Source organism: Plutella xylostella, chromosome 3 (genome assembly GCF_932276165.1).
Source record: "Plutella xylostella chromosome 3, ilPluXylo3.1, whole genome shotgun sequence".
NCBI classification, from domain to species: Eukaryota; Metazoa; Arthropoda; class Insecta; order Lepidoptera; family Plutellidae; genus Plutella; species Plutella xylostella.
Window position 1 is genome coordinate 1,872,011 of NC_063983.1, and position 14,341 is coordinate 1,886,351.

At 38.9% G+C, this 14,341-nt stretch overlaps 2 protein-coding genes across 2 annotated transcripts; both read left to right on the forward strand.

Moving 5' to 3' along the window:
- Positions 1-1,365: 1,365 nt before the first annotated feature.
- On the forward strand, positions 1,366-5,741 carry LOC105391657 (slowpoke-binding protein). Its single transcript, XM_011563174.3, has 10 exons — positions 1,366-1,837; positions 2,959-3,091; positions 3,167-3,238; positions 3,344-3,446; positions 3,549-3,734; positions 3,862-4,043; positions 4,236-4,410; positions 4,571-4,687; positions 5,075-5,199; positions 5,696-5,741. Exons 1-10 carry the CDS (start codon positions 1,540-1,542, stop codon positions 5,739-5,741), a joined length of 1,437 nt encoding a protein of 478 aa, XP_011561476.2. The 5' UTR covers positions 1,366-1,539.
- A 338-nt stretch (positions 5,742-6,079) lies between these two features.
- Positions 6,080-12,565, forward strand: LOC105391665 (mitochondrial 2-oxoglutarate/malate carrier protein). The gene is made up of 6 exons (XM_048624127.1): positions 6,080-6,308; positions 7,083-7,307; positions 7,694-7,867; positions 8,259-8,361; positions 8,774-8,892; positions 12,000-12,565. The coding sequence occupies exons 1-6, from the start codon at positions 6,223-6,225 to the stop codon at positions 12,181-12,183; spliced, it is 891 nt and encodes a 296-aa protein (XP_048480084.1). The 5' UTR covers positions 6,080-6,222; the 3' UTR covers positions 12,184-12,565.
- Positions 12,566-14,341: the final 1,776 nt, after the last annotated feature.

Sequence of the window (14,341 nt, forward strand, 5' to 3'; positions counted from 1 at the left end):
GATAAATTTTGACATTGACATTTGACGCAAAACATATGGTTGGGGATACCACAGAAGAAAATATTAAAAACTAAAATAGTGCAGCCTGGCGAATAAGTTTTTAAAACGGAAAAATGTTCCTTGTCCCTCAATTTCATTTAAAATAAATTTAAAAAATTAATTTGATTTCATTTTTTCTCTATAAATTTGATTCTGGCAGGAAAGCACTTCTCGTTAGAGAAGTACGAGTACTTATCATACCTAACACCTTCGCCCAACACATAAACCACGACAACGACCACTTCAAGGTACGTCGGGCCGGCTCCGCGCTGCTTCTTCAGTTCTTGTCAAGTCTGACACCATCCAGCTCGAACCTCCACCGGAAGGCCGAGGACAAAGTTTATTATGGCTTTCCAAAAGGCCTTGCTGATGATGATGTTAAGGCGTTAAATCAGAGGATGCTGTCTATAAAATAAATAGAAGTATTTAAGTAGGTATATTTTTGTTCCTTGCCTTCCTTTACTGGGCAGCGCTACACTTGGGTTTATCTAACTATAGTTTCAGATTAGATTTATGTAGGTACTTACCTACTTACTTTTTTAAACGCTAATTTATATTAGTTATATAATGTATAACTTGGTTATCCAACCTATGCACTTCACTATTACATTATCACATTTGATTTACCAAGTTATTACTTACAATTAAATCTGTACCTATCCATAAATTGTTTAAAATGAAAAGCTATGAGTATTACAATGCTACGTTTAGAAGATAAACGATTAATTTAAATCTCAGCCTAAAGTTGCTTTACCTACTATTATGTTCATATACCAACCTAAGTAGGTCCATAACTACACATACTTACCTATTTCCGAAGTAGTTACCTTGGTAGTTACTTATAATCACACAGAACAGACAACAAAAGAAATAAGCTGATCAATAAACTAATTAGGGTAAAGAATTAGACTAACATTTTCTGCGTTACCTGTGTATTGCCTACCTCCTACATTATGTTACGATGGACCGACTCATCCACATTGTATGAAGGCTAACAATAAACTGACCACATCTTTTAGTAAAGATGCTCGAGGAGTTTCTTTCGCCATTTCTTCTCCTCGGTTAGGAAAAGCCTTTGTGAAATAGTGGAGAACTTACATTTTGAAAATCGAAATTTTACGTCGAATAAAGAATATTTCATTTCATAATCTAACGACTGATCAGCTGATGATTACTGCATCCAATAATCTTTTTCTGCATATCAACTAACGTCCCGTAGCGTAGTCCAAAGAACATAAGTAAGTACATACTTACCTACTTGTCTAATTAAAGAAGGCGTAGTCTTACTTACAATGAACATCAGCGCCACAAACCAAAGGCAAAGAAACATTCTCCATCGCACATCATTCTCGGTACACGCTCGCAGCTAATACCGCACTCGCGGGGCTTCAATTAGTCCGTATTGACATTCCTGCTCGAGTCCCTCGGAGACTGCTGACGGCACACCACGCAGTCATCCACACACATTAACATATTCCAACTGGTGACGACTGCACTCACATGAGAAGAACATTGCTGAAGTTGAAACGCATAGTCTGGAAGAAGATGTTCAACTTGTACAAGCATATGCAGCATGCTAATAGTGATGGGAAAGAGCTGAGTAAGGAGTCGGAGACGACGGGTCACGACCGGTTTTACCAGGAGCGTCCACGGACGAGTTATAGGAAGAAGAAACGCCGTGGGGCGTGCCGCAGGGCCCAGTCGGCGGCTGAGCTGAACCCCGAGTCTATTGCGGCTGCCAACAGACGGAACCAGTTCAGTATACGCTCCGTGTCTACGGATCGTGATGACAGTGAAGGTGAGCTGATCGAATAATAGGGTACAGTAGGAGATGATGAAACTGTATATAGTTGCATGAGTTACTTAAAATATGGGGCTATAAACAACTTTTTTTAAAATTCTTTTTTATAAAAAAAGTTTTAAATTCTTCAATTTTATGAAGCAGGTACTTTTGCAAAACGATGCTTGCGAGTTATGACAAAGTTTAAATTATATCCGTTGGTTTAGAATCGCTCCCATCTTGAAATGCCATAAATGGTGGATTTAGCTTTCAGCTTTGAAGATAAACACCTTATTTTCCGTTTGTTAAGATTATTTAAGTACCTAAGTATTTACCTACATATTATTATGCCTATATTAATGGTAATAGAAATCTCTACAAGTTACATTAAGTATAATTTTTTCAATGCCTGACTAAGTAGGCACCTTGGTATATAAGTATACCTATATTTTATTCAAGGTCTTTTGCATGCGATTATACTTGTAGACTTCTGCTGCTTATACACGCACTATAAGTACTTCAGTTATATATGTTTATGTACTTTCTTTATATACTGGGATTTTGCGTTATATATAAATTTTTATTTGTTTTTTGCGAACGGAAGATGGTGAGAAAAAAGAAGATACCGATGGATCTACTACCACTTTACGATCTATAAGTAAATATCATTATTTATGTACAATGTTCCTTTATACATGTATTATAAATATCTGTATTTATTAACTTGTTTACAATCAAGTACTTTTATGTAAGTATTTATTATTATTTTTATACAGGTTGTAAATCATGGTAGCTAAATTTTAGAGAAAAATATTAATACTTTTTCCTTATAAAAATACATAGGTAAGTATATACGCTATTAATTATCGTCATGATCCCCGGTGGTGCATGATGCTGTAAGTAGATGCCTTATCATTTTGTAAATATAGTAACGGTAACTCAAGATTAGGTTCTTCTTGCCCAACGGTTTTGATCATAACAGCCTATACGTCTTTATTAACATTGGCCTCAACTGCATCAACCGCATTCTTTGAGATTTACTATTTTTATCATTCCCAGGCTACCCTTATATAAACAACAGGACTACCATAATGTGGACATTTTGTTTATGTTATTCTTTTGTCAACTTTGTCTTCTAGAAGATAACGAGAAAGAGCGAGCTCCTCTAGTGGCCCAGAAGATAGACTCACTGGCAAAGCTTCTGTTCAACAAGTCAATCATCGGCAGTGGATCTGGCAAGTCTTCACCTTCAGAACCTCAAGCATCTCCTAAGTAAGTTTCTTCAGATATTTTAGATTAAATTGAGTGTCAATAAGAAATCATCATAAATCGAATGTTTTGTTGCAGAGTTGGTGAACGATCAATGGAAAGTTCAGTAGCATTAGGAATTTGTACCGAATACATATCACAATCATCAAGGTTAGTTTTAATGTTAATAATAATTCATAGGTATTATAATATGTAGTACCTGATAAACACTAATTTCACTTTACTAATCAACTTACTTACTATGTTTTTTTTCAGATATGAATTAATATCACCGCTCAATGCTATAGGATCTCGACCCAACAAGTACTGGTTTGCAGTTCACGATAACTCAATTAAAACTGATAGACTTTTGACGTTGGTGAGTGTAATCAGATTTTGGTTTTAAATACATATGAAAATATAAATTTACACAATACAATATTTTCTTTTGTATAACTCTATATTTTTTTGTCTTCAACAGATGCCTTTAACTTCAAAATGTCCCATAGAACCAAACGACCAAGCGCGATCCCTCATCATAGAACTATTCAGAGCATTACATCATCCATATATCTACCCAGTTTTAGACTTGGAAATGTGCAACGGTCACGCTCTATCTGTGATGCCTTTCAACGCCCGAGGGAGTTTAAAGGACCTGATATACAAGGTAACATGGGATAACTAACAATAAATAATAATGCCACGTCACACTTAGACGTTAATGAACTTCCACTTGGTGGAACCCTGCATCCAAGTCGAATGTTTCATGTTGTTAAAAGTTGTTATACTTGCAGAGTACCTGGAACGAGGACTACGGCAGGAAGTATGTATCAGTTGACAACGGTCTGCCGGCGTGGCAGGTGGCCAGGTTTGGCAGACAGATGTTGGAAGGTCTCCTATTCCTCAAGGAAAAGGGGTTCCCGCCTTTCCGCCATCTACACGCAGGCAACATTATGGTTCAGAATGGAGTCGCCAGGTATGTACATACGATTATCTTTATCAATATCAACATTCTGTTAAAGTTAGTTTCCGAACATAGAACAACACGGATGATAAAATATGTATTTGTATTTGACATGGGTCCATCGGTAGTCCCCTGTCCCAAGTTGGGCGCCAAATTTTACATTTATTAATTTGTCCGGTAAAAAATGTATGATTTATCTCACAGGATATGCGGCCTGGAGAACACGCTAATAGGCGCGCTGCCCCGCTGCCCCATAGCCCTGGCGGCGCCGCTGGAGCACGTGGAAGCGTTGTCTCTGGGACAGGTGCTGTTTGAGATGTGCTCCGGATCGGACATTGACCTGTCGCTTCTGCCGGATCTAATGCCGAACTATCCACATGTAAGTTAATACAAGATGCTATGTTGTAGCCGCATAAATCGGCGTTCTGAAAAACTATTTTTACAACTTCGCTAATTAAAACAAAAGACTTATATATTGAACTACTTCAAGACCTTTACTGACAAAATTCCACCAATTCTTATGACTTATTGTATTACAGGTGGTGGAAATAATAGAGCTGATCTTCGGCTCTCGGACCCCGAGTCTGCACGAGCTGCTGCTGTGTGAGCTCTTCAGGAAGATCGACTTGCGGGAGATGAAGGGATCCTGCTTACCAGTAAGTTTTTAAATAATTTAGGTAACTAGAGAACTTTCGGGGTAACTATGACTTGTGGTTCGGCGAGGTGTATAGCTCTGTAACGGATGGGCCAATTAAAACTGAAAGTGCTTTTTAGTAAATATCCGATTATAACATTGTGATCGACTGTGTTCTTAAGTGTGTTTCATCAAACCCGATTGAAACGCTGCCGCTATGATGAAATTATAATGAATCATTATACCAAAAACCAAAAACACCTCACTCAAATCGGTCCATCCGAATTAAACGCACAAGAAATGAAGCTCAATGTCACCACATGAGGACATACACAAATACAACACACAGATACCCATCTTACTTATAACACCCAACTTCCAACGACTAAAACAACCGCTCCTCTTCCAGAACTTCAGCCAGCGCCTGTCTCGCTCGTGCCTGTCTCTGCTGGGCGAGGTGGCCCGCCGGCAGCCCGGCCCCCCCCGCGCCCCGCGCCCCGGGGGCTCCTCCCCCGCCACCCCGCCTGCGCGCAGGTACCAGCATCATTACACTAGAGTCTAGTCTAGAGGAGGAAAAGGGAGGAGGGGTTTTGGGCCTCGAATACTCTCACTCACCCGGCGAAACTCAGCGCAGCGGGCTCTTTTTTGACGGAACGTGGCTTTCCCACTGTAATTTTTGCTTGTGGCCCGCAACACTAATTATTCATGTGCCTATCTGATGAAAGAAACAGGCAAATATTAAAGCTTAGAAAAATTGTTGAAGTTTCATTACAAATCAAGTTACATTAGATCAAACTCTACAAAGTTTATAAGCTAGTCATGGAAGACGAAAGAGACTGGAGCTTACTGAACCGAACACTTACTTACTTGCACCTACTCTTACACAACGAGCTCGAAACCATATCAGCATCATCATCAACCACCGACTGATACTGATAGATGCTGCTGCCATATAACTATCATCTGCCTTCAGCCTCTAAAACATTACCTACATAACTAAACCTAAGTATTTATATTATTTTCATTTCAGGAGACACTTCATGGAACAGGATTTCACAGAAGAATGGCAGTGGTGAAGATTATAATGGATAAGTGCAACAAAATGTTAAAGATTCATTTAAGTACTTATAAGTTTTATTAAATTCTTACACATCTCTACTTATCTATGTATTTTGTCTTTTATTTTATATCTAAGTACCTAATATTCAAACTTATAGTTAGTTTGAATTTGTTTACGTTTTTTTGTTTAATAACGGATACATACTATCGGCAGTTTTAAACTTGGGTTCGGGACCGGACCATAGGTACCTACTTAACAAACTAATTAAAGACTCAAACACTATCGACTTCATTAATTATTAATCAGTGTTTATAGTTCTTATCTAGCTAGGCTCGGCTCGGGCCATATTTCAGTGTTATTAACGATACAACTGTCACAACATCAAAACTCTTACCAAGAACAGACCTGTATTAAACCATGTCATAGGTATAGCTAGTGTATCAAATTGCAAAAAGTTTTCAGTCATCAGGAAGTGGAGAATAAATTTTAATATTAAAATGGGCGAGGAAATAATAGATTTACCAATAGTGAAGCCTAAATTGATTCCTGGATATCTTCAGTTTGCCATTGGAGGGACTTCTGGGTAAGTAGAGTTATTATTATAAAGTGAAATTCCTCTTGAGTTGTTCTATAATACCGACCTTGGCATGAAAATTATCTTGAATCTAGGGAAAAGTATCGTGTTTTAACACCACACAAATTCTTTGCCAGAGCAGAATTATCAGGGAAGGAATTTTTTGCAGAGGGCATAATAATGTCAATAAGTTACAACTGTGTAGGTGCGGTTATACTGATGAATGTCATTATAATTACAATCATTTTTGCAGGCAGAATAATTACTGTAGGTAGAAAAGCCTTTCCCGAATATACCGGTAGACACATATACCTACCTACACGTACTTATGTATTATTTCTATCCAATTCTTTCCTTATGTCATCAAATTCTGAATGTTTTAGCAGATATTACACTAGTGTCTAGCCTAACGTCTCGTCACATACGATACTTTCACATCACGCATTGATTCACTATAATGATAATAAAAATCCAGGGATTTTATCAAAATTATTCTGCTAATCTAAAAACAAAATCAAAAACTCAATACACTTTTATCACATAACACGTGAATACTATCGCTAATTACAGCCTGCTCTTACCGGACTAGACTTTATACTTTTATCTACAGAGAGTACAGAGCATGACCTTTAAGCCCAAATTATAATTAATTGGTTAGCCGTATTTTTGTTATTTACAGCAAAATTGCTGCGTCTTTATTTTTAGACGTAGTTAGGTATTATTATGTGATAAAATAACATAAACGTATCTTATGTGTTTTAACTTTCACCTGTTCTTTGCCAGAATGATGGCGACATGCATAGTCCAGCCCATGGACCTCACAAAGACAAGGATGCAGCTGCTAGGTCCATCCGCCCGCACTAGCGTGGTAGCTGTGGTCAAAGGCATCGTAAAGACTGAAGGGGCTCGAGGCTTGTACCAGGGTCTGTCTGCAGCGCTGTTCCGACAAGCCACCTACACTACTGCCAGACTTGGCATCTTCAACTTCTCTTTCGATAAGTATAAGGAGTAAGTTGTTTGGTGTTTTTGGAATGTTGTATTTGTGTTACCTACCGATCATCATAAGACTATATATAATCATCATCTGAAAATAGCTCTTAACTTCTAAGCGTCTTCCAAGAAGCGCCGAAACACTAGTAGTAAACTAGGAACTCTAGAGATGATGGAGACTCAGTTTCAACAGTTACTGACAGCAACCATCCTTCGGCTACCTACTCAAATATTGGATTATGATATTTATGATGCTATATACAAAGACCACTGATTATACCTACTAGATACCTAAAACAGTATACCTACTTAACTATCTTTACCGATTGACGTTCCATTCCCATGGATTCCTAACCCCGATATCCTTAACCAAAAACTACCCTTCACCTCATAACAATTTTCAGGGCCTACGGAGTCCCTACATTCGCCGGCAAGCTCCTCCTAGGCACGCTGGCGGGTGGGGTGGGCGCGTTCGTGGGCACCCCGGCCGAGGTGTGTCTGATCAGGATGACGGCTGATGGTAGACTGCCCGCGGAGCAGCGCAGGAATTATAGGAACGTGTTCAATGCGCTGGGCAGGTAGGTTGGATGGAGATGTAGTGCGTGGGTTTACTATTCCGTCCTGAAAAAAGCCGAGTATCTTACTCAGAAGGGCTAGCAATCGCGCTCACGCTTACTCACATCGCGCAGCCTCAAGAGCGAGCGCGACGGAGAACTTTTGTCACGTCTTAATTTCGCCCCGTGCTAGCCCAGCAGACCCCAGTTAGCTTTACAGAATATACAATACTTAATTATTTGCGCCTATAATAGTATTATTTGATTATTTGAAATCAAAAAGGTTAACCAATAGAAAGCAAAATGGATAACGTATCCATGAATTACCATAGATAAATCCTTAAGGCAAAGCCAAGCTCGGGGTAATAACCTAATAGGTATACTATTATTTACTTAATAATTAAATATATTCCAGGATAACCCGAGAAGAAGGCGTGCGCACTCTCTGGCGCGGTACGGGGGCGACGGTTTCTCGGGCGATGGTCGTCAATGCCGCGCAGCTCGGCACTTACTCGCAGGTATGTCACTCGGATGGTTAGCTGGAAGACATCGCTCTCAGGCCGTAAGGGTTTAGGATGATTAAGTAGAAATTCCGCTCTAGAGGGCAGCAAATCTACCGATACGGCACGATGGAGCTACATACAGAATACCATTAACTTACAACTTTGGACCTCAAACCACGCCATTTTTCGGTTTTATTGGTCTTCGGTCAGGAACGTAAATTTTACTGAATTGCATAGGTGATGTCGATGAATGTCATATTATTGCCGCGTGAAACGCGTCGTAGCCAGCGCCCTCAAAGGAGGATATCTTATGTATACATTTTGAGTTATGTCACGATAGTCAAGAATGAAACTAATGATATCTTTCAAAAATAAAACTTAAATATAATTTTTTAAAACCTCAAAATAATTCTTCTTTACTCCCCAGGCGCGTCAGATGCTCCTGTCCTACCTCGGTGAGGGTATCTTACTCCACTTCAGCGCGTCCATGGTGGCCGGGCTGGTCACCGTGGCCGCCTCGCAGCCGCTCGACGTCGTCAAGACACGGTCAGTGTTTTAATAATCTACATCTATACAGGGTGTCCCAAAAGTCAACGTCATCCCTTAAAGGGCTGATAGTTCAGCTCATGAGAGGCCAGAATATCACAATATGACCTTAGTAAAAACTCGATAATTTTCGAGATATTGACACTTTTATAAATGTGCTGAAAATCGACACCTTGGATCAGTTTTTTGCGTGCCGCCGGTACAAAAATCCATATTGTTAGAATTTGTTTGGTGTTGCATCACCCTGTATAGCCCTGCTATTGATCGCAGTCAAAAAAAATATCGAGTAATGCTGTATGTTTAAAAAAAACACGGTTTTCAAAGTCATAAAAGGTAATCGTATTTTTTTATAAACAACTTTGACTCTACATACTGTAAAAAAAATATACCACGCAAACCTGGCACCTTATTTGAAAAGATTGCTCATTTAATGCAGTTTCCAAAATGGTATGAAACGTTGCTATTGTTTCAATTAACAAAAAAGTTATTGCTATTTTAGTACAAAACGACCTCGATGTAAGATTGTTTGAAGGAAATTTATCTAACTGAATTTATTAAGGGTAATTCATGTTGGAATGAGTAAAAGTAAAATAGGTGGTGTGGCCGGGAGTGGGAAAAGAGACAACGTTGTCACAGTTAGTAAAAAGAACGCATTTTGAGTATCTTTCTCGAAAAAAGTGGACTATAGCAACTCCACATTCCCCATAAATGTAGCGCATGGTAACGTTCATTCCTGAGTAGTGCTAATGTGTGATATAAAGAAGTAAAACGCTAACACATGTACATTGTACACCCACAGTATCCAAAAAAGGGACAGATCAGTTTGTCATTAACATTACCTCTAATTACTTGTTATTTATTTAAAAGGTATTGTTAAACAAAACCTAACTCTCAAAATTATGATTATGACCATTAATGAGTATTATTTTTTGCTGATTATGTACTTAATATAATAATGTGGTGTTATAATTTTGAGAAATAAAAATAAAAGTCAATAAATGTTTGTTTTTTTTAAATAAGGTGAAAAAAACGCAAAATGTCTTTTATAAGAGTTTGGTAAGTTTTTTCTTAGCTATTTTTGCGTCATCTATGTTGCCACGGCTGACCCCATCACCTATTTTACTGTTACTCATTCCAACATGACTTACCCTTAATAAATTCAGTCAGATAAGTTTCCTTCAAACAATTTTACATCGAGGTCGTTTTGTACTAAAAGAGCAATAACTTTTTTGTTAATTTAAACAATAGCAACGTTTCATACCATTTTGGAAACTGCATTAAATGAGCAATCTTTTGAAATAAGGTGCCAGGTTTGCGTGGTATATTTTTTTACAGTATGTAGAGTCAAAGTTGTTTATAAAAAAATCCGATAACCTTTTATGACTTTGAAAACCGTGTTTTATTTTAAACATACAGCATTACTCGATATTTTTTTTGACTGCGATCAATAGCAGGGCTATACAGGGTGATGCAACACTAAACAAATTCTAACAATATCGATTTTTGTACCGGCGCGGCGGCACGCAAAAAACTGATCCAAGGTGTCGATTTTCAGCAAATTTATAAAAGTGTCAATATCTCGAAAATCACCGAGTTTTTACTAAGGTCATATTGTGATATTCTGGCCTCTCATGAGCTGACCTATCAGCCCTTTAAGGTTAAGGGATGACGTTGACTTTTGGGACACCCTGTATACAATAATCTGTTGAAAAAAAGGGTGTAGAAAGCCGAAAGGGGGTGACTCAGGCGGCCATTTTGAACAACTTTTATTCCATGATAGAAATACGAGTAAAAATTGCCCTGAGGCCTTGAGTCACTTTCTTTAGGCTTGATGATGATGATTCTATCCAACCGGGTTCGGTCACGGCGACTCTTGCGGCTGTGGAGGGCGTCGCTCGTGTGCCCTCATATGACGTATGTCTCTTCCCTGGCGAAAGCGAACTAGCATATTAGTAGGTGATCAGATGCTCCTGTCCTACCTCGGTGAGGGTATCTTACTCCACTTCAGCGCGTCCATGGTGGCCGGGCTGGTCACCGTGGCCGCCTCGCAGCCGCTCGACGTCGTCAAGACACGGTCAGTATCATTGTCAGTGTTGCAAAGAGGGTGTAAAAGACCGAAAGATGGTGAAACTTTTGGAAATACAGGCCCCGAGTCACTCTCTTTAGGACTTATGATTATGATTCTGACCAGTTTCGGCAACTGTTGCGGCTGGGGAGGGCGTCGCTCGTGTGCCCCCATATGACGTATGTCTCTTCCCTTATCCTAATCCTAATCCTAACTAATATCATAAATGCGAAAGTAACTGTGTCTATCTGTCTGTCTGTCTGTCTGTCTGTTACTCTTTCACGCCAAAACTAATGAACGGATTTGAATGAAATTTGGTACACATACGGTCTAGACCATGGGAAAGAACATAGGCTACTTTTTATCCCGGAATTCCCACGGGAAAACTTTTTAAGGCGAAGCGAAGCGCGCGGGAACAGCTAGTTCTGTATAAATTACGCGCTTGGCGAAGGCGAAAGCGAACTAGCATATTAGTAGGTGGTAAGATGCTCCTGTCCTACCTCGGTGAGGGTATATTACTCCACTTCAGCGCGTCCATGGTGGCCGGGCTGGTCACCGTGGCCGCCTCGCAGCCGCTCGACGTCGTCAAAACTAGGTCAGTGGTGTTGTCATGTATAGGGTGTTGCAGAATGGGTGTAGGAAGGGGAAAGGGGGAGACTCAGGCGGTCATTCTAAAGAACATTAGATCGAGTGGGGTGACTCGTTGTTATTTTGAACCGCTTTTGATCGCCGACTTTTGAGACGTCGCGTCGCGAAAAAAATAACTACTGAGGGACTCCCTCGCTTGTTCTATGACTTAGAAATTCGGGTAAAAATTGCCTTGTGGCCCTGAGTCACCCTCTTTCGGCTTATTATACCACTGAATCATCTTCCCTTACTATTGGGGTTTATTCTGTATAAATTCCGCGCTTGGTAAAGGCAAAAGCGAACTAGCGCAGACGAAATAGGTACTATTCTAAAACATTGATATTGGAACACTAGCGCCTCGTTATTCCTGGCCTTAAAACGCACTTTGCTAAAACATCTACAATTTTATTTACAGAGTTCAAAACGCATCGGACGGTGCAAGTCAAGTGAAAGTATTCATGGATGTGGTGAAGAAAGAGGGGGTCCCGGCACTCTGGAAGGGATTCCTGCCCACCTACTTCAAGATTGGCCCCCACACCGTGTTGACATTCATATTCTTAGAACAACTGAACGCACAGTATTTTAAATATGGAAGCTAATGATTAAGAATAACTGCCGACCTAAAATTCACCTTGTGGTGCCCCATACAGGTTTTTAAATTTCTTTTTTTTTACTTAATCATAATAAGAGTTTTTATTAAATAACTATAGGAACTTTATGGTGTCATCTCAGTAAGAGTGAAAGTTTGTAATAACAAAAACTGAATGTTATGATTCCTTAAACTTTATTTAATTTAAATTAAAATGCTAACACACAGCCAAAACAATAAAATTATTGCTCACTTATACATAATGGTGATTAAACATGCCATTATTTAATTGGATCTGATATTAAAAACACATTTTTATTGTATAAAGAAGGTACCTACATATCGTAGCGATAGCCAATCATGCTTAATAAAATCGACTATACTTTTGTAAATTTTGTAATGTTTTCTTTACCTATAGAATATTAAGTACGTAATTACAGTCAACTTTAGCTATTTAAACCAATTATCCACCAGTTACAAACCACCGATCAAATCCCGAAACAAAACTAAAACAGTCCACAACCCTAATTTTTACCATAAGACAAAACTGCACCGCTGCTTAAATCCGAAGCATCAGTAAAATAATCCAATGGCCTATCACTAAGGGTGTTTTTAATATTGTGCAGATATTATCACGCAATTTTTAAAGCGTGGAATATGCACGCGGGATGTACTAAAAAGGCGTGCAATCCCGCGTGCGTGATTAAATCCGCACGCAATTAAAAACACCCTAAAGGTGACATACACCAAAGTGTTAAATCTAGATTAACTGTACTACCACAAAAAAACTTTAAACAGTGTTTAACAAGTGTCTATAACGATTTTTGTCAGATTTTGTAGGCGTTTGACAGCGCTAAACACCTTGTTAAATACTGTCTAAGTTTTTGTGGTAAGGCCCTTAATGTCTAATCTCGATTTAAGAACCGTCAGCCCATAAATAAATTTATGACATAAATCGAGATTTTCAATAAATCTAGACTTAAAATGTTGGTGCAAGTGGCCCTAAAAGTTAAACAAAAGCACCTTATCTAGCGGGGCCACTGAAGCATCAGCCGTAGGCCACCTCCTCGACGATGGTCTCCCACGAGGCCGAGGTCTCTGTCTCCCAGCTCCCCTCGTTGTCTTCTTCTTCTTCCAGTAAATCTTCTTCTTCCTCGTAGTAGGCCAGCTGGGAATGGTGGAGCGTGGAATTAAATTAGGAATAGGAACGGGTATATAAAGATCAGTGGCGGATTTACCTATAGGCCAAAAAGGCCAGTGCCTAGGGCGGCAGATTGAGAGGGGCGGCAAATTTGGCAAATCTGGGGCACGGCAGTGCGCCAGCCAAGTCTCGAGCAAAACGGGCAGGGCCGTACCATCTTTTCTAGAAGCGATTTGCGGCAGTTTCGCACCTATATCTTGGATGTGGACAAAGCTAGTTTAGGTTTTCGGTGAAAAGAGTAGGCATTATAAGAAGCTTAATTTCGAAATTAAATGCCAATTGAATTGATAGTTTAGGAGTTACGGTCGATCAAAGTTACTCCATTTTGTCACTCACTGACTCACTGACGAACTGACAAAAAGTTATGAGATCTCATAGAAGCCAAGTCCTATTCAAATTATTTTGTAGTTATAAATCAACATTTAGTAATTTTATCATTAGTTTTCTTTATATTACAATTATAGTGTTTATCATGATGGTCACTACCGACTTACCGACTACACATGCTCTAATACATTAAGTAATTAAGAATACTAATGTTTACGTATGCGGTTTGCGTAACCTAAAATGCCGTTTTATTTGTTTCATTGCCAAGGCACTGTAATTATAATATAAAGAAAACTATTGATAAAATTACCAAATGTTGATTTATAACTACAAAATAATTTGAATAGGACTTGGCTTCTATGAGATCTCATAACTTTTTACGATGGAAAGACTGCATCGAGAGACTTGGCTTTTTTACATTTAATGTTTTGGTGGGATAGCTTTTTTTAGTTTTTTTTTATAAATAATTATACGTGTACACAATCCATGTATAAATTCCGATTATAAAATACGAAAACGATTAATAAACGCTTTGTAATATTTTGACTAAACCAGATTCTGGATCATAACATATCTATCTTTGCTTCTGCGAAAACAGAATTTGGAGCATATTACAATACAATACAATACAATATAACTT

What these genes read in the sequence shown, in the direction of transcription:
- LOC105391665 (XM_048624127.1), top strand. Translation starts at nt 6,223, where the DNA reads ATGGGCGAGGAAATAATAGATTTACCAATAGTGAAGCCTAAATTGATT. An exon ending in GCCATTGGAGGGACTTCTGG is followed by an intron (nt 6,309 to 7,082) that starts GTAAGTAGAGTT and finishes GTTCTTTGCCAG; the next exon opens with AATGATGGCGACATGCATAG. An exon ending in TCTTTCGATAAGTATAAGGA is followed by an intron (nt 7,308 to 7,693) that starts GTAAGTTGTTTG and finishes AACAATTTTCAG; the next exon opens with GGCCTACGGAGTCCCTACAT.
- LOC105391657 (XM_011563174.3), top strand. Translation starts at nt 1,540, where the DNA reads ATGAGAAGAACATTGCTGAAGTTGAAACGCATAGTCTGGAAGAAGATG. An exon ending in TAAAGGACCTGATATACAAG is followed by an intron (nt 3,735 to 3,861) that starts GTAACATGGGAT and finishes TTATACTTGCAG; the next exon opens with AGTACCTGGAACGAGGACTA. An exon ending in GTTCAGAATGGAGTCGCCAG is followed by an intron (nt 4,044 to 4,235) that starts GTATGTACATAC and finishes TTTATCTCACAG; the next exon opens with GATATGCGGCCTGGAGAACA.